Source organism: Mus musculus, chromosome 19 (assembly GCF_000001635.26).
Source record: "Mus musculus strain C57BL/6J chromosome 19, GRCm38.p6 C57BL/6J".
Lineage (NCBI taxonomy): Eukaryota > Metazoa > Chordata > Mammalia > Rodentia > Muridae > Mus > Mus musculus.
Window position 1 is genome coordinate 3,477,845 of NC_000085.6, and position 23,542 is coordinate 3,501,386.

The window sequence follows — 23,542 nt, forward strand, 5'->3', positions numbered from 1 at the left end:
AATGCTTTCAGCTAAAACTTCATTTAGATGCCATGTAACACAGTTAAAGAGCACCAAGGAAGGATTATCTAGATCACCACGTGGTCCAGATTACTGCACAAAATCCACTCCAATGCTCTCATTCTTATTTCTGTCCCTCTTAACCAAGGTCTGTGCCGGGAATCTAAGTAAGGATGCACTACCATTAAGGCCTGCCCAGTCAGCATGTGAGGTGACATGTAGTGCTCACTAATGTCATCATTCCTCACTGTTTCCCAGAACACAACAGTATCAGCCTACCTGGCAAGGTCCCAGACCTCTCTGTTCCAATCATTTTGCCTAATTGGTAGCAAACCCAAACCACATTCTAATAGTGACAGATGCTGATCCCAAGGGGCAGCTAAACTAAGCATTTAAGATAAAAACAAATAGCAAAGCTTTAGGTGTGACTCACTTGCTGTAAAGAGGAATCCTGTGAGAAACCCGTGTCTTTAAAGTCAATTTCATCATCACTGGATGAATGAATATGGCAGGTTGTAACCTATATGCATAAAAATGTAAAAAACTATTTAACATTGAAAAGTGTTGGACATTTGCATTAGCATTTTTAATGGAATAAATTATCACATTCAGCTTTTGTTTCAATATACTAAAAACAAACAAAAAAACCAAAATAAAACAAACAAACCAAAAAAACCCAAAACCAAAATACAAACAAACAAACAAAAAAACTAACAACAAACCCAGAAATAACAGTTAAGTGGTCAAGCACACCCAGTCAATCTAGAGTCCACTCTGGCTACCCACCCAGCTGGCTGGTGTTTTCGCTCCTCAGGAATAGCATCTCCAGGAATTGCAGAGGAAGAAGGAAGGTTCCTCCATTGAAGGGGGAAGGCAGAAGTAACAGTGAAGTGCAGATGAAACAAAAACAGCAGGTATGCATCAGGCCTTGTGGGCAAAACACTGCTCTAAGGATCACTCATGAGCCACAAGGAAGGTCAACCGTACAGGTAAGCATTTTATTTCCTTCTTAACTTTCCTGCCTATACCAAGAAAGGCACTGGCCTGGCCACAAATGCTCATTCAACAGTTTTCTGATCAATAAAAGACCCTCTGAAAATCTGCCCTCCCTGCCCCACAGAGAATAAGTAGTCTACTCTCTATAACTTAAAAAACAAACAACAAAAAAAAAAACCCCACCCCCCCATACACACACACAAAAAACCTACCAACATGAACTGCTCACCATTCATGGCCAACTGATATAAGCACCGACCAAGCCCAGCACTGATAATAGTTCTTACTGCTAGCACATATAACAATGAACGATCAGTAAAATTCTAGAAGGAAATGTTCTATTTCTGAAAGTCACTTCTACTGAAGTCTCTTAAGAGTTCTCTATACTGGCTTACCAAGTAGCCTAGGCTTGCCTCAGGCTTGATCTACCTGCTTCACTCACCTTCCCAAGAGCTGGGATTATAGTCATGTGTCCCATGATGTCTGCTCTTTTGTTCTGGGTAAATGTGTACTAAACATAAGTAAAACAAGTGTCCTCTGCCAACCCTGAGGCTGTGCTTCATAGTCTGACATCAGCCAGCCAGTATGTACCATGCTAAGCCGATATATACCTGGGTACAACCAGAGCACAGGACACAGAATCAGGACAATTTAAACAAGCTAGCAGTCCCGAATGAGCTCCAGCAGAGACCTGGCTGCTCCCAGGAGTCCTCCTGTCTAACTGCAGCTATGCTGCAAAGAATCCATCAGAATGGTTCTCAGTCCGTGCCTCTCAACCCCGTTGGGGATCCAATAGCAGGTGTCCCGCATATCGGGTATTTACAGTATGGTTCATAACAGCAGCACAATTACAGTTATGGAGTAGCAACGAAATAATTGTATGGAGGTCACTACAGCATGAGGAACTATATTAAAGGGCTGCAGCGTTATGAAGGCTGAAAACCACTGCCATAGGCTTTCTTCCCTATAAAAAAACAAGAGTTAATCATGTCATTAAATAGAGGAAACTTCTGTGGAACAATGAGGCAGGGCCAGACACATGATTCCTTTACAGGGGTTGCTTAACTGTTGCCCTCACCGTTGGAGTTACTTACGCTAGGTAGGCCTTAAACTAAGGATCCTTTTGCTTCAACTAACATCACTGGGTACACACACACTTACTTTACAATGTATTCTCTAAAAATAGTTTTAGCCAATTATGATTCCTAACAGCACAATGTAGGCAGCCCTTCAGCTGTGTTAATGGAGGGTGTGACTCTGAGGACACCCACACAATAAGAACCTGAAAGAATCAGTGAATTAAAGAGAGGATTTCATTGCCTCGTGGGGTATCAGAATCCCAACCCATTCATCACCAACTCGGTGCAGCCCAAGTGCTTGATCAACAGCACACACAGCCTTTCTGAGGCACCAGAAGCTCAAAGGTGCCAGCTCCATGCTCCTTAGCTAAAACCTCGGCTGCTTTTTTATCTTGTTCTTAGCTGCTCAGCCACCCTCACACTGCAACTGCCCTACCATGGCTCACGACGGCACCATCAGCTGGCGAGTGAGTTAACGTCAGCGAGGCAGCTTTCCCTATGTTGGCCCAGAAGCCACAGAATCTTCCCACATGTACATGGAATTATGTCACTTTTTATATCTAAACCTAGTGGTTTCTTATCTAAATGCAAAGCTAAAGTCCCACTGTCTACGTCTGTCCTCACTTCCACTCTTATTTGGGCTAACACAGCAGCCAGAGATTCTGCATCTACCTACTGCAAACACTTGCAGTCCCTCCTCTGGAGTCTTTGTACTTTGTTTCCCTCTGCGGACTACACCACCTGCAATAAAGTTGTCCTTGACCAGGGTTTAAAGTTTATTATTAGTCTGTCTCTGTCTGTAATGTGGTGTGTGTGTGTCTAAAAGTATTGTTAAAAAATACACATGTAGAGGCTAGAGGACAACTGTTTAGTCAGTTCTTGACTTCCATATTTACATGGATTCTAGAGATGGAATTCAGATCTTCAGGTGTGCTTACCTGCTGGGCCATTTCACTAGTCCATTGACAACCTATATCTGGAACTTCCCAATTCAATTTGCTCCCTGGTATTCGATCCTCAGCACTGTGACCTACAACAGGCTATTCAACAAAGCGCTGCTTCCCGAGCGTCTATGGCTCCCTTGCACTGCAGGCACTTGACTAGCAGGGCATGCAAGCAAGCGCGCTCTTCCATGACAGCACTCCAGTACTGCTAATGTGTTAGATCAGGGACAACTGAGTCACTGCTTTACCAAGGCTCCAAGAGAACACGCTAAGCATGTGGAGACTGCTGAGACTCATTAGCAATGCTACCATAACCTCCTTACTGGAACTCTCCTAAGTTTCTGCCACCTTCAGGGCTGGGGACAGACAATCTTGCTCATATCTTAGCTGGCTACATCGGCAGGAAATTCACACAAGCACATGCCTATCACTGCTATATCTGTCAATGCTTCTAAAATACTCTCTTCACAGGGGAGATAAGTAAAGCCTGAGACAAATTCAATTTTTCAAGGTAGTACAAAACATTTTCCTTTTTTATTTAAGTCCATTTTTAGTTTAGAGGTTTAGGCAAAATTTAGGTGAAAATAAAACACCAAATCTTAAAGTTGGGTGTGGTGGTGCATGCTTGTAATCCAAACATTTGAGAGGCCGAGGCAGAAGATCAGGGTTTAAATCCAGCCTGGGCTACAAACTGAAATACTACAAAAACAAAGCCCAACAACCCAGGCTAAAGCATACAATTTTAACATTCTAGCTCCCTCACAGTGGCTGCACAGGAACCTTCTGCACACATATTTAGCTGAATTAGATAGAATGCTGCAGTGGGAGCCACAGGAGCTAGGGTCAGCACAGCTTATGATGACATGTGGTGAAGGTTGGGGGGAATAGAAACTATCTTTTTTTTTTTTTTTTTTTTTTTTTTTTTTTTTTTTTGGTTTTTTTTGAGACAGGGTTTCTCTGTATAGCCCTGGCTGTCCTGGAACTCACTCTGTAGCCCTGGCTGTCCTCGAACTCAGAAATCCACCTGTCTCTGCCTCCCAAGTGCTGGGATTAAAGGCGTGCGCCACTACGCCCGGCTGAAACTATCTTTTTATGAACATTAAAATACAAATGGCCAAAAGCAACATACCAATGTAGTAACTCAGGTTATGAACACTCCACAACACTGCGAAGAGGCATCTGAGCCATCTTAAAAGCAACCCCGGAAGGCAGCAGATCCAGAAATCTATTTGGCATATTCAATTCATTACTCAACTGGTAATTTCACTGGGGAATGTGCTTTTACTAAGACCATAAACTGCATTCGTAGGCACTGTCACCTTGAAAACAAGGATAAACAAGGCCCACGGTATAATAGTCTATTGCCCTCCTAGAATATGTGCCTAAACCTACCAAGATAAAGTGAATATATTCTGGAGAGGGAAATAACCTGAAGGAAAAAGCTAAACCCTTCTTTGGTAGCTAGACTATCCTTAAATATTTAAGAAAGATCTGTAGTTCTGAAAATTCCCTACCTGAAGGGCTTATAGCTAAATGCAGAAATATGGAGAAAGTCTCTGGGGCCAAAGAACTGAAAAGGCCTTAAGCAAACCCAACAATGTCAACACAACACAATCTTGGGAGAGAAGGCAACCTAATAGGATGTCAGCACGATTTGAAGAACTTTTAATTGACTGACTGATTGATTAAATCTGGTTGTTTGGGAGGGGTTCACACATTCCATGGCACACAAACTTGTAGAAAGTTTGGTACCTGCTCCAACTATGTGAGTTTCGGGGATCAACCCCAGATTAAACATGGCGGCAGGAGCTTTTTATCCACAGCACCATCTAACTATCCTGCTTGCAGGTCGCTCTACATCCAATACCTTGCTATGCAGGCTGGCTTCTCTCAAGCCTAGTGCGAGTATCTCCTACTGAGAGTATCTGTGGTCCAAGAACAATGACATCTCAGGGAGAAAGGAACTCTACTTTGGTGAAAGATGGTGTTTATCCCAGCTTCCCTTCAATGCAGCACAGGTGGAAAAGCCTGCCAAGACGAATGGAGCAGGCCTGCTTGCTCTGCGATGCTCTCACTCATGCGCTCACTAGGTAGAACCTCTCTGACTGCATGCTCTATGCTATATGCAAAGCAGCTGAGAACTGGCTGTGTGGGCAGCCACGGCAGCCTCCTTTACTACAGACTGCTCTCAAAGACATCTGCAGCAAGCAAATCTACCTAAGCTTTTTTTGGGTGCCGGGAGGGGAGCAGGGTAGGAGGGGAGCTTTTCATGTAGTTCAGGCCTCAAACCTGCAAAGTAGTTAAGGCCACCCTGAAAGCCTTGGGTTTCCCCCACCTGTGTGTTTCTGTACGTGCAGTGCACGTGTGGGTGCCTATGGAGGGTGGTGTATGAACTGGAGCTCATCACTTTCACGAGGCTGGGATCACCCTGACTCCCCTAATGCTGGCTTACAAGCATGCACTTCTATGCCCAGCTCTTATATAGGCCCTATGTTCCCACACCAAGTGCTTTATGTAACAAGTCATCTTTTAGCCCTAGACTCAAACTTCTGATCCTCCTGTGGATTATAGGCATATACTAGTATGTCCCACAAGAAAACTGTTTTTTAAAAGCTTGGAAACAAGTTTTAAGTGGACATTTTCGATTTTTTTTTTTTTTTTTTTAAATAACAGGCCAGGCAGATCATGAGATTGTATCTCAAAAAAGGGAACAAAATCAATCACAGGAGGATAATTTTAAAAGTGTCCCAAATAAAATACTTCTTAAAATACAAAAAATGAAGGATACCATGCAGGTATCCCTAGAGTAGAATTTATGTAGGAGTTTAACCAGCAACAAAATGTCTCAAAACAGGACAGTAGTGCTCTTCAGAGCTAGCCACTCAGTGCTAGCTGGGGTGGTTTCAAACCCAGTCTCAATTATTATAACCAACTGACCAGTACAGGAAAGCCCAAAGCATACAGCTATGTAACATTTATAAAAAGTGCCCTTCCTTGCTGGCCAGCTCTGTTGACAGGAATGTGGGTTGGTCAGACAGGCAATGGCACATACTGGAGCCATCAGACCTACTGTAACCACATGGCCACACAAAGCTCCCTTCTATAGTCATTTTTTTTTTCTTGCCGTACTTCCTAATCATGTATCAAAACCACCTTTAGAAAGCCATTATTCTACTACTCAAGTCAATTGGGAGACAAGGGCCTGTGCAGTGTGACATAGATAACCTACTGACTTTGCAGCTCTTATTTGCTACATAATTTAGTAATGACTGAGGTGTTCTTAAAAGAAACCACAGTGACTTGTGCTGAACAGCACATCTGAGTTGGGCCCTCATCCTAATCACCAGCAACCAATGCTAACAAAGATGCATTCTCAAATGTGAAAGCTAAAATAAAGCAATACTCATCTTAAAATTTAATGTGTTTGAAAACAAAAACACATTCCAAAGTCCAATTTTGAAAAATTATCAATGCCATTATTCCCTAGCTGAAAGTATCAATTCAATTCAACATTCTAAAGCTGCAAGTTTCAGAGTCATCTATAACTCTCTTCTCCAAAAAGTGTTCTAAAATGTGAATAAGCTGAACTCTATAATACTAGAAACATCCATGGGAATATTTGGGGTTGTAAGAACTCAGAGTGACATGAAGCCCAAAGCACAAAGCCACAGAACAAGAGGAAGGCAGAGGTGCAAAGGGAGCAGGACCCAGGCAGACACGGCACTGATGTGGACTGCAGTGGACATGGGTGGCTTTTTAGTACCTTTTCGCCATGTAAGGTAGGTCACAAGCAGGTGAATGAACAAATCAAGAATGCTGTGAATACTATCCTCTTCCTGCAAAGAGTCACAAGCTTTTCTTCAGCCCATATTCACTGGGCCTAATGGATAGTCTTTAACCTTTTTCAAGTCAATAGGCAATGGCCGAGAGCACCAAAAACCCCAGAAATGGAACCTGTGAAACCTACTAGATCTACCGTGTTCCTCTTGTTCGTCTCTCCTAAGGAGTTCGTGCAGAACGTCTCCCACCGCTCCCTGACTTCATCGGGAAGATCTTTAGAGTGAAAAAGGAAAAAAGGATTAAACACAGTGGGGGAAGGGTGCACAGTCTCAGAGTAGCTACAGGAATAGTACTTGGGGGACTCCAATGAGCTGAATGGAGTCTTGGCTATGGCCTGCCCAGTGGTCCAAGAGAACGAGTCCAAAAAGGCCCAGTCAACAGACTTTTGAGCCCCAACCAACAGCCCCACCCCACCAACACTGTTGGCTTGATCTGGCCAAGAGTCACAATGTAGCAATTACTAACAACTGCTCTGCTGAAAGGAAACATGGACTTTTTGTCTCCACTCTGCAGAAAGAGGTCTGTGTGGACAAGTTTAAGAAACCTTACAAATACTAGCTTCTGTACTTTTCTGGGATCCTATACCAGACACTGGACCGATGAATGGTCCACAGAACCCAGTTGACTGCTTTGATTGAACTTGTATGTCTCCTACATAGTTGCCTCATAAATAAAACATGAAGAAATGTTCTACAGCAAAATTCAACTTTCTAGAGAAACTTTAATGGTTTTTCTCAGAAATGAAACCCTCCCTACCTATAAACCTCAGAAGCCTATCTACATACAGAGAGGTCATCTGACAACTGTGGTTTAAGCATCCATACACAGGTACAAACTCACACAGGAACTTCCACGAAGGAGCAAGCCTAACCATACATGGCCCTCTCTCCTTGATAAGGATACGAACCACGAGGAGTGGCTTCAAGAAGAGGCTTGTATTTCTCAAGAAGCAAAATTACAGATGGACCAGCCTCAGTTATTCAGTCACTGGGTGAGAATTAGGCTTTCAGCGCACTCGACAGAGCACCAATCCTTGAACAAAGATTATTAGTTTCTTACATTCAAAGATGTCTCAGAACTAGTTAGTCCCACTGGGTCAGATCCTGCAGGTCAGAGCATTTGGTATTCTCATTCTGACAAAATGGACTTGTGGTCTAAGGCTTGTGTAGAAGGCCAAGTCACCCTGGGCTGATTAAATTTAAATGCTAGTAGAAAAAGAATCCTTTAGGATCAAGTCTTTCATTTTAGTAACATTGACAATGTGTTAATGTCTCGGATAAGGAGTGTGATCCACAGGAGGGAGGACAGGCAGACTCCAGCTGCTAGAGAGATGGGTCAGTGCTTAAGAGCATTTGGTACTTTTCCAGGAGACCGGGGTTCTGTTCCCAGCACCCATATGGTGGCTCACAACTATCCATAAAAAAGTTGCAGGGGATCCAATGCTCTCTTCTGACTAAGTACACATGGTATACATACATGCATATAGAAAAACACAAATATTCATTTTTAAAAAGGAAGGAGGCTTCAGAAGAAAAAGCAAGAACTACCATAAAGCTATGGCTCCACTGAAACACAGAACACAGAATCAGGTGAGGGGGTAGAGAGATGGCTTAGGGATTAAGAGCACTGGCTATTATTCTAGAGGACCGGGGTTTGATCCCCAGCACCTATATAGCAACATGCAACCATCTATTAAGTCCAGTTCCAGAGGGACCTAACATCCTTTTCTGACCTCCATGGGACCTGAATGTACATGGTGTATAGACACACACACTAGTAATACACCTACCTATATACATAAAATAAATAAAGACACCACCCCCACCACCCCAAGACAGGGTCTCACTATGTAGCTCTGGCTGTTTGAGAACTCACTACATAGACCAGGCTGGCCTCAAACTCACAGAGATCTGTCTACCTCTGCCTTCCAAGGGCTGGGATTAAAGGCATGCACTGCTATGTCTGGTGAACACAGAAATCTTTAAAAATAAAAACAGAACAAAAAGCATACCATCAACAGTGTTCTGTAACAGAAAGTGACTCTAGCATGCCACTTGATTTCAAATGAACAGCAAAAATCTAAGCAGAAGTACAGCTGAGGACCACATGGTTCAAACATAGTCTCAAGAGCTACAATGAGATTTCCAAACAAAAAAATGTCTCTAAAATGAAAACAAACCCCATCTATAGCTTGCAACCTGTTCCCAACACTTTAACCCCTGACCTGTTCTCTGGTCCTACACACATGTAATTAGGTTGTTAACTAACTTACCTTTGATGAGCTGCTGTACTAACGCACTGTTCGGACCCTTGTCAGTGCTGTGCACAATACAGTTAGCTATCCTCGTAAGGTGTCCCATGTAACCATGCCGTCGTCCTCCTTCAGCCCTGACAAGAGAAACAATAAATATTCACACTAAGAAGATATACACTGCCGGTCGTGGGTGGCACACGCCTTTAATCCCAGCACTCGGGAGGCAGAGGCAGGCAGATTTCTGAGTTTGAGGCCAGCCTGGTCTACAGAGTGAGTTCCAGGACAGCCAGGGCTATACAGAGAAACCCTGTCTGGAAAAACCAATAAGAGGATATACACCTAAGTGTATATTCTCAAATGGAGAGCACATAAACTTAGCAGGAAGCATAGCAGCATAGCAACAGAACAATTACTCCCAAGTCAGGAACAATCACTACCTCAGATACTATCTAAAGCAAACATTTATTAATGCCCCAGGGCACTGGAGTTTGCCTTTACATTTAAAAAAAAAAAAAAAAAAAAAAAAACTCTGAATTTCAGACTTATTATAAAAAACTGAGGTTAGAATTTTGTTGGCCCTTTCCTCGAAAGATATCAAGTTTTACTTGTGCTAATGGATAGACACAAATAACTAATGACATTTCTCAACAGTGGCTTATCTGAAAACCTGTTTAGGTGAGAAAGGCAGCACCCGTGCACTCTCTGGAGACCCCTCAGTGACCAGTAAGCTCAGCCTCAGAGCTTTGGTCTACTTTCTCCCAATACTCTCATCTTTATATAAGACTACATTTTTAATGTCAATGGTTTATAAAGTAACGATGATGATGATGATGATGATGATGATGATGATGATGATGATGATGATGGAACCAACAGGGCAGAGACTCAAGAGATATTTGTTTAAAGGGAGAAATCCCTTTCAGGAGCCACTAAAAGAGAACAACAAAACTCCTTCTGGAAAATGTAATACCTGCTGGGTAATCTCTAGAATGTGTGGGAAATTTGAGGCTCACAATGAACTGTAAAGGCTGCCTTTGGTTTCATATTAAGACCCAGAGACTCACTGTCCCCAAAGGCAACTTCTTAGCCCTCCCTCCCATACTTATTTACGGCGACAGGTAAAAAAACAAAAGCCTGTGCAAGGCTTCTGATGATTGAAGCATTAGAGAAAACTTTCAGGATCCCCTAAACTCACGGGACCATTTATTCACCAGGCCTTCAGAGGATAGACCCACAGGAAGAGAATAGTATCCAGGATACTTATGTGTTGGCCTGATGAGGCAGGAAGAGAAAGAGTGGTAGATGGGAGGTCACAGATAGCTAACAGGTCAGATACAGAACTAGAGATGTCTCACAGTCCTGGTAAAGGACATCCGTTTGGAACAATGTACCTGCTAATCAAACCCTTTGCCACAGCCACACAAATGGTACCAGTTTTCCATACTGGCCACATCAAACCCCATCTGTGTTCACCGGTGTTTATTAAGTGCACCAGCACCACCACCCAGAACAACAAAGACAAGTTGATTCCTGCCCTGAATCACTTAGCTTCTTCGGGGTAAGAAAGATCTGAACAGAGATGGATCTGGACAATGTAAGTTAATGAGGAGCTCAGTTGGTAGAATGTAGCCTTGCTTACACTAAAAGCACTGGGCTTAATCACTTGCACCTCATAAAGCAAGACATGGGCACGTGGTTGTAATCCCAGAACTGAAGACCAGAAGTTCAAGGTCACCCTGAGCCTCAGTCAATCTGATGCCAAACCACTGGAAGCACTCTATGTTCTGACTATAGTGGTAACTATGTAAGGGTTCTACACAGCCGTTACACTTCCTGAAATTGGCCATCTAGAAGACATGTATCATGATGACTGAGAAACAGATTTAACCGTGACTCAGAAGGAAGCAGTCATGTTAGTAAATAGTGCTAATCAAGCTAGACATTCCCATGCAGAACTGTGAAACTGGATGGCCATCTTTTCCCACATTCCAAACTAACACAAAAGGAATACTCAACTGAAAATTGGACACTATGACACTACTAGAGCAAAAGACAAACATGACACTGGTCTGAGCAGAGATGTTTTGGAGAATACCCCAAAACCATTGATAATGAAAGCAACAAAAAGCAAATGGAATCACCTCAAACTCTGAGAGACTGTGGGAGATGGGAGACATTACAAAATGCACATCCCACATAGGAGATTGGTGAGAATCTTAATACTGCCTCACAACCAGGAGATGTAAAAGCCACCAGTAAATACCCTCCCGATTCTACCTAAACAATGTTTATGATCTAAATAGCCATTTCTCAAGATAAGACACAAAAAGATGCAGAGTGTTACTAAATAACAGGGACATGCAAATCAAAACGAGGCCCATGAGAAGATTTTTTCATAAAGTGGTATTTGTTTTTAAAAAATGGGGTAGGCCGAGTGGTGGTGTACATGCCTTTAGTGTGAGCGTTTGGGAGGCAGAGGCAGGCAGAGCTGAGTTTGAAGCCAGCCTAGTCTACAGAGCAAGTTCCAGGACAGGCTACTCAGAGAAACTCTTGATAAAAACAAACAAACAAACAAAAACAAAAGGAGGAGGGATATATTAGACATAAAGAACAAAATCCTACCATTTGTAGCACCATCTATAGAACTGAAGAATAAGTACTATCAGGAGCAGTAAGAGCTATGAGAAGACAATATGTTCTTGCTTACATAGAAACTAAGAAAGCGGACTTCACAGTGGTGACTCAAAGCCAGAAGGGGAGAGGAGGAAGGCTGAGTGTAAACTGAGTTCCAACCTCTCCCCTTCTGCAGCATGCAGGAGCAGGGTTTACCTACATTCCTCAGAGTATCAAGAAGAGATGGGTATGCTAATGATCAGACTAGGACTCCTTCTTCTCACCGGGCACTCCATAAACCACCACCCAACAAAGTCCCCATAAGCTAGGTCTCACTTATACAAACATGCACAGCCTCACACAGCAACCCACCCTACACTGCCTGCTTCAGAATCTGAGCAGGATGTAAAACTTCCCAGGGTACTGACAAGAGTCCTGCCAGCCCCTGCCACCGTCACAACACCACCTTATGTGAGAAAATAGTGGGGATGACTCACTAAAGCTTTATAAAAGCTTGTCTATGAGGAAAATATAGGTGCATGCATGGGTGGTGATGCTTCACTCTAAGCGCATGCTCATAGACAGCTCTGCCCTGAGAGTCACAGACAGAGAGAGGTCAGTAGAAAGGTATCTGTTAGGACGTAGCTGTTTTTACTTTCTCTGAGGAGCAAAGGGGAGATGGTAAGATTTTCTGTGAATTATAAATCAAATTGTACTGCTTGTACAAACAAGTTAGTTGTGTTCACTTCAGCAGCACATATACTAAAACTGGAACGATACAGAAAAGATTAGCAGGGTCCCTTTGCAAGGATGACACAAATTCACAAAGCATCCTGTATTTTTACAAGCCTCCTCCCTGTGAACCCCAAAAGAAACACTCCAGATGGGAAGCCATTGAGTAGAACTCTAGAAATCGTGATAGGGTTTGCTGAAGTGTACTCTTCACAGTTGGTGACTTCTGGGTGGTGTGAGGAAAGTATCAGCTTTCTTTAACGGACTGGCCACTGCGACTAGTTCCACCATATTCCAGTGGCTATGGGCAACACAAAAAGGACTTTTTCCTTCTTTTTGTTGGGATGTCACAAGGATCTGGGTACCCCGGGGAGGACTAGAAAGTGAGCATGATTGGGCTGTATTATATGAAATTCCCAAATAATCAATAAAAATACTGTATTGAAAAAGAAAAAAGAACATGTTACTTACTGTTTCTTCTCATTTGTGTCCCAGGCTTCAAGTATTCGCTCTATTAACTGACACTTTTGAAAAAGCTAATAAGAAAGAACACTCCAATTAGTCCAATTATTAACCTAATGGTCAAAGCATTAAAACACTAAAGCAAACCCAGCATGGTGGCCCAGCCTTCAACCTTAGCATTCTGGAGGGAGAGGTAGGCAGATCTTTGTGAGCTCAAGGCCATTCTGGTCTACAAAGAGAAACCCTGTCTTTAAAAACTAAAAAAAAAAAAAAACTTTATATAAAACAAAACCACATGTGGTTTTTAGTCACTGGCCCACCCAAGGGCAGCATGGTGCTGCTTACTCTAGATCCCCAGTGAGCAGTCCCATCAGGACCCAGGCCACAGAGAACACTTACTAGGCAACTAACTGCTAAGGATACTGCCACCGTGAGCAGCAAAGCTCTACTTTTCTGCTGTTTGCTTTATTTTACTAGGGGCTTTGGGGTGGGGACGGTAATCCCTCTTGGACAGGGTCTCACCTAGGTCAAGCTGGTCTTGAACTCACTGATTCTCCTGCGTCTACGTCCCCCAAATGCTATTTTACAAGCATGTACAACAATACCTAGCCTGCTTCACTTTTACATGTGGGCAACAGGACCTTGAACAATCCTAACAATCATGTAATACTGGCACCTGTGTATTCTACCTGAACTCTAGCAATTCAAAAAGAAGCCACTGTGGGCTGCAAACTTGAGCAATGGCACTTTTCTTCTCTAGTCACTTGGCTGTTCCTGGCTAGCCGTTTTGCCTTCTAGGTCTGGGAATAAACCACATGGGAACTACAGGATTAGATAAAAGCATTAAAGTGCAGACCTCTGAAAACTGATCCAAAGGGAAAAAAAAATCACATCATATTTTACAGGAAAGAGACCCCCAAGCCAGGTTCAGTGTAAATGCTTTTAACTCTAGCTCCAAGAGAGTTTCTGAGTCCAGGACCACTCTGGTCTACACAGCAAGACCCCCCCCCTCTCCCTGCCCCTAGCCTATAAAACACAAGAAAGACCCTGAAAGGATGACCATAAAAAGAATGATCATTCGGGCTGGTGAGATGGCTCAGTGGGTAAGAGCACCCGACTGCTCTTCCAAAGGTCCGGAGTTCAAATCCCAGCAACCACATGGTGGCTCACAACCATCCATAACAAGATCTGACTCCCTCTTCTGGAGTGTCTGAAGACAGCTACAGTGTACTTACATATAATAAATAAATAAATAAATCTTTAAAAAAAAAAAAAGAATGATCATTCAACATTGACTAAAGCTCATTTCTTCACATGTTCAGGTACCTACTCAGCACTGGAATACAGTAGAAGTATTTTCAGTAATAATTATCTATGGTTCATTTATCTCCCACAAAGTATGTTCAAACTTCTGAAATGTACAAGGAAGTGGGCTGACAGTTCATTGAGAGGTGTTATGTCCATGTGATTAACAGAATCACTAGTCAAAGTGAAATAAGCATGTGATAGCTTAACCTTTCAACTTGGACATTACTCAGTCTGTCCTTCAACTGTAATTCACTTCACACTCGGAGAACACAATAAGAGGAAATAATACTTACATGCTTCAATAACAAATTGTCACCAGTGGAGTCTTGATCAGTAATTGTGCCATTCTCTGCATTCTCAAAAGGACTGGCCAGAATGAGAGCAATGCAAATTTCCACTTGCGTGTGTAGAAAGTTATTCCATGTGTACTTGAAGAACATATCCTACAAAAGAAAAGTGCAGTCTCTTCAGTTAGCTCAATGCTGAAGCCATCACTTTAAACATTCACAAAGTAGCAACTGAAGAACATGTTTTCAGGGTAGAGAGACATTCCATAGTAAAGCACTTGCTGATAAGTGGAAGATGTGACTCCAGATCCCCAGTACCTACTGAAAAGCTGGGCATAGTGGCTTATGTCTGTAATCCAGTGCTGGGGAAGTGAAGACGGGTAGAGCTTACTGACCAACCACTCTAGCCTAACTGAAGAGTTTCAGAGTCAATGAGACTCTGTCTCAAAAAAAAAAAAAGGTAGAAGGCTAGCAAACAGGTTCAGTAGGTAAAAGTGCTTGCTACCAAGACTGATCACCTTAGTGTGCATCTGAGAACCCACACAGTGAAAGAAGAGAAATGACTTCTAAAGGATGTAGTTTGACCTCAACATGGGAGCCATGATGCTTACACATGCATGTGTGCACACAGATACACACATGCCCATATTAAAAGGAACAAAACTTTATTTAATGGGTGGTTTGAAACACCACTTCATAGTCCATGTAACTGTCTATTCATTCAATATGTTTGAATTTGCCTAGAATATATTAGAAAGTAGAAGAAAGTTCCAGAAACATAAAGACAAAATGAGCATAGCCTTCTCAAAGAAAAGGTTTTGAAAGTGATGCAAATATCCAGCTCCGTCCATTTCCGGGCTGTTCGCCCTATGTCTGCAGGGAGAGAGAATTAGCACTGCTTCTCCAGACCACCAAGCATGCAGTCGTCTCTGCTTAGAACTTTAATAAACTCCACAATTGAGGCTCATTTTTAAATGAGGAAATGTGATACAGAGAATTATTTTTATTAGAGAAAGAGGGTCAAGGTTATCCTACAGTTTCATCCTGGTCTCCACTGTTAGCCCAGTGTCAGTTTGTAACTTGTAACGAGTTAAAGCTCTCATTCCTGTTTGAAGTTAGGCTTCCTACTCAGAGCCCAAGTGTGCAGAGTGAGGAGAGTTAGTAACATGGTAACCCTGCCGGGGATGTGGCCTGAGCAGTGAGCCAGTGCCTTGTGACAGATGTGCCTCTGGCCATTATGTTCTGCTCTCGTACTTTCTGCTTTCCTAGCATCTCCTAGACTGTGGAAGGAATAAGCTGTTCCCTCTACTGAGTGGATGGGTGTCAGAGTAAGATGACACCTCTAGCACCTCACATCACATGCAGGCTTGGGACGAGTCAGACTGAGTTCAGAGCAGTTTTTACTGCTCAGGGTGACAGTTAAAGAGATCTGTCCCCAGATCATACCCCTGTTAACTTTGAAGACTGTGCTATAATCCTAGAAACTATCAAGGGTGACTTCAAACGTCTATGAGGCAGAATCTCACCAATATGACGCCAATGCTGTTCAGTTCCATCAGGTCTCCATTTATGCTGCTGGTATTGGTTTGGAGCAGGCTGGATATCAACCTAATGACATTTAATCGAGTATTCCCCACAGGTGGGTCCAATATACCCCATGTAGTCTTCATCACACTTTTCTGTGGAAAAAAAAGCTTTCAAATTAAATTTAGCTGAGTGAATAAACAAAAAGTTCATGTGCCAACACAGCAGGCCAGCTAATACCATACAATTTAAGCCCTGAGAGAAATCTAACCTTGTAGCCAGAATCTTTACAAGAAGGCAGAAACTAGTATATATACAGTAAAAAGGCGAGTGTTTGTTCTGAGAAACGTGATAGATGTGGCCTGTTCTTGTCTACAAAGGGAGTTTCAATAATCCATATTCACAAGACAGAAACAGATACTGTAGCATTTTAGACATTCTGACACAAAAGAATGACAGATTAAAATGTATCCCTAAGCTGCCCTCCCTGAAGCAGGTCTACCCACAAGCCTCTTCCTCTCACTATCTCCAGAGCACACATAGTAAGAGTGGAAGGAGATAACAGGTTCCCAAAAGGTGTTCTCTGACCCCCTACAAACAAACTTTAAACAATCAATCAAACAAACAAACAAAAAACATAGTATGTAATGCTAATTAGTCACCAGTGTCTTACTTCCAAGGTTCGCAGACTCCCCAGCAACTGCCAAGCCCTCATACTTGCCCGCTCTCCTCTTCTGGACCAAGCCTTACCGTTCCACTCCAAGAAACTCTAAGACTTTGTATAAAGCTTCATGGTACCTGCTTAGCATGTATCAGACTATATTCAATCCCTAGTACAAGTTTATTAATTTATTCATTAAGCTTTTAAAAATACTCCCTGAATCTACTTATCATAGAGTGAGGCCAGGTGTGTCACTCAATGCAAGGGTGAAAGAGAAGTCTCAACAAGAGACTTGGTTATACACTGGGGCCATGAATCAGGTGCCTCTTTGTGTGCATAGAAAAGAAGCTGAACGAACTGCTGAGCTCTCATACACTACCTCTATCCTCTTGACTCCATGTTTCATTGGTGATGCTCTAGTCTTCTCTTAGATTCCTTTTCTGATTCTTATTCCTAGGACTGGCAAGCAGGATGCCAAAGGCTATTTATTTAGCTGTTAAATACTAAAGAGTTTCCTAGGGTGAATGAGTTGAGTTGAATGAAGGTGCAGAGCCCTGGATAGAACGCCCCTTGGACCTACTAGGCACTCACAACAGCAACAAGTATCACAACAAGTATCACTGAGAATATGAACAACAATTTGGAAGTTAACTAGAACCTTGGGGTACGGACTTAAAAGTATTCTGCTGATCCTCCTCTAAAACATTAAATAGAAAAGATTGTGGTGGTCTGAGTAAGAATGGTCCCCATAGGCTCACATATTTGAATGCTTGGTCACCAGGAGTGGTCACTGGGACTAGCAGATATGGCCTTGCTGGGGTAGGTGTGGTCTTGTTGAAAGAGGTATGCCAATGGAGGTGGGCTTAGAGGTTTCAAAAGACTAAGCCAGGGCTAGTCTCTCCGGAGCTCTCTGCCTGCAGATCAGGATGTAGTTCTCACCTACTGCTAGCCCTCCCCTCATGATAACGGACTAAGCCTCTGAGACTGTAAAGAGGACCCAAGAAAAGGTCATGGTGTCTTTTCATAGCAACCAAAGAGTGACTAAGTAACAAGATCTCCTACAGAAGTGGCAAACTCACATACTAAATCTTAACAATGTAGAGGTAACACTACATACAGATGACTCTGGATCCAAGACCCTGCACAACTGCACCAGAGCAGTTGTGGCTCCCAGGGTGCCTTTTTGGCAGGTCTCCTGAGGTCTCACTGTGTTCAGCTTTGCATACAGTTGTGCTCCTTGGAAAAGCAACACCCTGTGTAAGGTCCTTTCCAAGCTGTACACTAAGATCTCAATAGACTATATTTCAGTTAAAATATCGTCTGTCTATACTGTCTATATTGTCCCCAAGCTCATATGAAGATGCAATTTCAAAAATCAGATCACAAAAGATAAACTTTACTTCAAAGGCCTAAAAGGAAACTGTTACAAACAGAAAAATGTTTATTTTACTGATACATAGGTACTCAAGGATTTACAAAACAAGAATCTGAGTTTATTAAGTAGATATTTTTAATTCTAATATCCCTCATTTACTAGACAAGGCATATGGATAAAGGCCATATGAGAGGCACAGTGGTAAATAATAATCTTATTACTCATAAGGCTCAGGCAGGAGGAGGCCAGCCTAGAAGATATAGCAAGACCCTGCCTTAAAACCAAAACCAACCAAGCAACAATAAACTACCTCAGAGGCAGAAAAACCTGGTATTGTAGCTTATATTATGTAGGCTGAGGCTATGGCTCAAGAGGCAAAGCATTTTCCGCCAAGCTTCTGAGTTCTATCTCCAGAACCATATAGTTGAATGGAAGGATGTAACCAACCCAGGTGCACACATATGCACACACTACTTAAAAACATAATATGTAATGCTAATTATAATTATGATCATCTTCCTGTGTGTAAGGTTCTCAGACCTCCCAGTGACAGCCAACACCACACTGCTGGCTGCCAGTAACAGTGAAGACAGCAACCCTACCTTGGGTGGCTCGAGTAGGAGTTCATGGAAAGATCCAAGTCTTCCTCGGATGGCTTCAAGAACACTCTTGTTAACTGAACAAGCTGAATGACTCATGCCCGGGGGGCAGATTTCTATATGGCCTTCAAACCTGGAAAACAAATCAAGGTAACTACTTTAATTTCATAATACTACATTCAAGCTCTCCATATCAACCCTGCAGGCACAAGTTATGAGTCTGTGTGACAATGTTATGGTGATGTCAAAGAGTTGGCCAAGAAACATAGTAGTAGTAAGACTCATGGGATTGGTCACCATGCCCTGAGAACCTAAAGGGGTTATGATACCAGGTGAGATATTATGTCACATCTCCAACTGAACCCTCCAACTCCTGTCAGTATATCTCTAATTGATCAGAAAACCCACATTTCAAATAGAAAACTGACATAAGTCACAGGACACACAGAAATACCAGCCATTGGGAATGCTAACAACAATCAGGTTCCCACTTATCCCTGAGATTATTTTTGGGTAAACAACACTGATTTGTATTAAAGGATTTAATTTATTCTTCTACATAAAATTCAGTCCTCAATCATTACAAGTCATTCCTTAAAAACAAAGAACAAGAGAAAACAAAAACAAAGGAGTATAGATAGAGTGAGAATCCCAATGCCAGCTGGTACTGTAACTACAAAGGCACAGTAGTTCTCAAGTGGAGAAAGGATAAACCCAAGAAAAGAGGACTACCTACATCAGTGTGAAAATGGGGTTATGAAGTTCAAATTAAAAATGCTATGGAGGGCTGGAGAGATGGCTCAGAGGTTAAGAACACTGGCTGCTCTTCCAGAGAGCCACAAGTTCAACGCCCAACAACCAATATGATGGCTCATAACTACCTATAATGAGATCTGGTGCCCTCTTCTGGCCCGCAGGCTTATGTGCAGACAGAACACTGTATACATAATGAATAAATGAGTAAATAAAAAAATAAATAAATCTTAAACAAAACAAAACAACCACAGTGGCGACTACTGCAGTGAGACTATTATCAGTTACTTACTGATCATTAATAAAAGAGCCACTTGAGGATGTCCCTCCTTGGATAACAGTGAGGAGTTTGTCAACAAATCAAGGGCTACATGTGACCTGGGACACCTAGAAACAAGTGCATACTGCTGGTAGTGGCTGCTAAAAACACATCACTTGTGGGTGACACCATGCTCTGAAAGCTGCACTCAGAGACATAATTCCTGAATAAAAGGGAAGGGCAATACTTCTGGCCAAATGTTAGCACCTCCAGACAAATGTTAACTTAATGCTCACAGCCTGTGGATGCCACTTGGTTTGGAGAAAAGACCCCTAAAGGCAAAACTAAGTACTCTGAGATGAAAAATTAACTTGGATTGTGAGGTGGGCCACAGTGCCATCACAAGGGTCCCTAGAGAATAGAAGGGAAAGAGACACACAGAGGGCAAGATGAAAACATGGAACAGTGGCCACAGGCTATGGAGTTATCAAAAGTCAAGAGAAACTGGAGACAGGGAACCATCACTTCCGTGCTTCTTTGGGACTGTAGTAGCACCAATGCCTGAGAGAAATCTTCAAAGTCTGGCATTTAGAACTGTTGCTCTCATACCCAGATCCTGAACTGTGGGCTGCAACCCAATATAGAGAATATAGAGTAATGGAACTGACTAGGGAGGGAGAAGGAATCAAAAACACTTGGAAATAATAAAAGACTTCTGAATATACACAACAGGAAAAACTAATTCAAAATCAAACATATTATGGATCTGAGGTGTTTCTTACAGGTTTCACTGTGTTGTGTCATTTGACTTCCCTGCCATCTGGATTCTGAACACTATATGCATTACACATGTCATCACACCACATAATAAAGACCACTGAAACATCTTGCCTCAATTTGAGACTATGGCTGCTCCACTGTTTTACTGCACAGTTGTGTGCTCTTAGACAAATGAGGCAAGTGAATTATAACAATGTCAACATGAAAGCATCAAATTAGTGAACCATCAGATTGAACTGTGTTAGAATGTTTGATCTTAACATTGTTACTGGAGTCACTGACAAGGTTCATTAAATACAAAGAAACAATCAACCATTAAAACACTTATGTGGAATAGAGAAAAATTTTTCAATATGGTCCTAACTATATTCCTGCCACTTTGCACGCCATAGTTAAAGTGGCCTTCTCAGCACTGGTGATTATAAAGTTGAACATGCTCTATAGCCTGCAATGTTAACGACTCAGCCATGATTTACGTAGTGAACAAGCATATCCACTTCAGTATGAAAATCTGCTTTCACCTTTAAAAGTAAATTTGCATGTATAGTAAAGATTATTTTAATAGAAACATAAGTCTTATTATCATTAATAAATGTTTGATTTGCTTATCTATTTATATACTTATGAAGTACTGAGCAAAAATGTCTTTGGTCAAAATGGAGTATGAGTCTCAAAAGTTGAAATTGCAAGAAATCTGACTGTCACCAATTTTTGGCTTTGTTTTCAGACACAGAAAACAAACACGGAACTTTCAAAAATCTGTAGTAGTGGGACATATTTTTATGACTTGGTAAGTAGTGTCTGCCTAGCATGGAAAAAGCCCTGGGTTCAATCCCCAGCACCACTGACACAGGTATCTTGGTACAAGTCCGTAATCCACTGTGGATTAGTGATCAGTGGAGGAGGGCCCAGCCCTTTGTGGTGGCACTGGGTAGTCTGAGGAGCAAGCCTGTAAGCAGCACTCTTCTGTGGCCTCTGCATCAGCTCCTGCCTCCAGGTTCTGGATCAGTCTGAGTTCCTTCAAATGGACTATGGTTCAGGCTATATGAGCTAAGTAAAGCTTTTCTTCCCTCCATTGCTTTTGGTCATGGTGCTTCATCACAGCAAAAATCACCCTAAGACATTCTCCCATGTTGTATTGGTTCTGGAGACATGAATGGGTCATGGAGAACAGCTGAGGCTTGTTACAATGTAAAGGGTTAGATAGAGACCTTGAACACACCAGTACTATGGGCCATCCACTAAGGACAGTGGACAGTCATTAAGTCTCTGGAGCTGTCTTATCCTATCAAACAAACAGTGTGTGCTACAAATAGCAGAGAAGCAGCAGCAGGGATAACCATGAGTGAATCCCAGAAGTTGGACACTGAACTGTTTCCACTACTGGATTTGAGTTTTGCTGTGTTCTGCTCATGACTATACTCTGGGTCTCTCCTTAAGAATAAAGAAAAAAATAGAATAAAAAATAGAATGGAGTAAGAATAGAATAAGAAAAACATGTAATTTATTTGGGGTTTTAAAGGAGCTTCTAAAAGTTGGACTGTGTTTTTATACTGTGATACTCATATTAACACAAGCTCTTGAGGGACAAAGAAAGGTCAGGTTGACAAGCAGTGATTAGTGGTGGCTAATCACAGTTGTCACCAGGGAAGACAGAACCAAACCTTAACTGAAGAACCAGCCCTGTCCAACTGGCTTATAGGCATGTGTCCCTGCATTTTCTTGATTGTTGCCTGCAAACGGTCTAAACCTCTGCAGGACATTAACATTCTTGGGCTAATGGACCTAGACTTTAGAAGAAAGTTAGCTGAAAGAGAGTCTGGAAGCAGCTCAGTGAGCAGAATTCCCCTGTAGTTTCTGCTTCAAGCTCCAGCCTGAGCTCCTGCCTTGGCATTTCTCAATAATAAAACTATAACCTGCAAAATGAAATAAACTGTTTCTTCCCCCGAGTTGTCTGGTCATGGAACTTGTTACAGCAACAGGATTCAAACCACAACACAAGGACTATGATTTGGTGACATGTCTAGAAAACTGTCCAAGTCAAATGTTTTCTTTTGGAACTTCCATGGTTTTAGGATTAATGTCTACTTCTTTGTTTTGTTTCGAGACAGGGTTTCTCTGTATAGCCCTGGCTGTCCTGGAACTCACTTTGTAGACCAGGCTAGCCTCGAACTCAGAAATCCGCCTGCCTCTGCCTCCCCAGTGCTGGGATTAAAGGCGTGCACCACCAAGCCCAGCTTTAATGGCTACTTCTATGATACATTTTGAGTAAGTTCTTCTGCAATATATGAGTCAAAACTTCTTGGTATAATTAGGTCAAATACACTGCCCCATAAGCACTATCAGAAACTTTACCCTTTCCATGTGCACAGCTTCCACATCCTTACAGAACCTGGTGTGTGTACACCTTTGTTCCAGGGATCTAGCGCCTACTAGTTTTCCACTGTCCTGTTGGCTGTGGCTTTGTAGCAAGTCCTGAAATCACAGTATGAGCTGTTTAACTTCGTTTTTCTTTCATGTGATTGTTTTAGCTACTGTCTTTGCTTTGGGGTTTCCACACAGTCTGGGATTAGATTATAACTTTTGTTTAGATACTGATGATATTGCCCTAAAAATACAAGTCAGTTTGGGGAACACTGAAAATACTAAAGTATTTACATTGATCAAGGTCAATAAACCTTACATTTTGTTAAGATTTATACATAAGGGGCTGGAGAGATGGCTCAGTGGGTAAAAGCACCGACTGCTCTTCTGAAGGACCTGAGTTCAAATCCCAGCAACCACATGGTGGCTCACAACCATCTATGATGAGATCTGACGCCCTCCTCTGGTGTGTAGGTATACATGTAAGCAGAACAATACATACATAGTGAATAAATAAATCTTTAAAAAAAAGATTTATACATAAATAATTCCTTTTCTATAAAGAATACATTCTAATTTCAAATTCCAATTGCTCATTGTGAATACATATAAATGCAATTCAATTTTGAGTATTGTATTGGCTTTGTATCCTGGACTTGTACTCTATTTATTAGTTAAAACAAGTTTTGTTCTGTATTATAACAAAAACACC

The 23,542-nt window shown here is 42.1% G+C and overlaps 1 protein-coding gene and 1 non-coding gene across 19 annotated transcripts in view; one reads left to right on the forward strand and one right to left on the reverse strand.

The window, feature by feature from the left end:
- The window catches only part of Ppp6r3 (protein phosphatase 6, regulatory subunit 3), a 121,106-nt gene that overhangs the window by 22,917 nt on the left and 74,647 nt on the right, over positions 1–23,542 (reverse strand). For 10 of the 18 annotated variants that reach the window (XR_001782603.2, XM_017318248.2, XM_011248641.2 and 7 more), the window contains 7 exons: positions 18,678–18,807; positions 16,042–16,194; positions 14,522–14,671; positions 12,930–12,994; positions 9,132–9,247; positions 6,987–7,072; positions 434–520 (listed from right to left, as the gene is read on the reverse strand). Coding sequence is in view for 17 of the 18 variants with exons in the window: in XM_017318248.2 (XP_017173737.1) it covers positions 434–520; positions 6,987–7,072; positions 9,132–9,247; positions 12,930–12,994; positions 14,522–14,671; positions 16,042–16,194; positions 18,678–18,807 (787 nt within the window). In the remaining variant the exon portion in view is untranslated. Of the gene's footprint in view, positions 1–433; positions 521–550; positions 856–6,986; positions 7,073–9,131; positions 9,248–12,929; positions 12,995–14,521; positions 14,672–16,041; positions 16,195–18,677; positions 18,808–23,542 lie in introns of those variants that run through there. The other 8 variants (XM_017318250.2, XM_017318249.2, XM_006531794.2 and 5 more) reach the window with 2 other exon arrangements.
- Positions 12,465–12,569, forward strand: Gm23940. Its single transcript, XR_003952966.1, has one exon. It is a non-coding gene; the product is annotated as a U6 spliceosomal RNA (small nuclear RNA).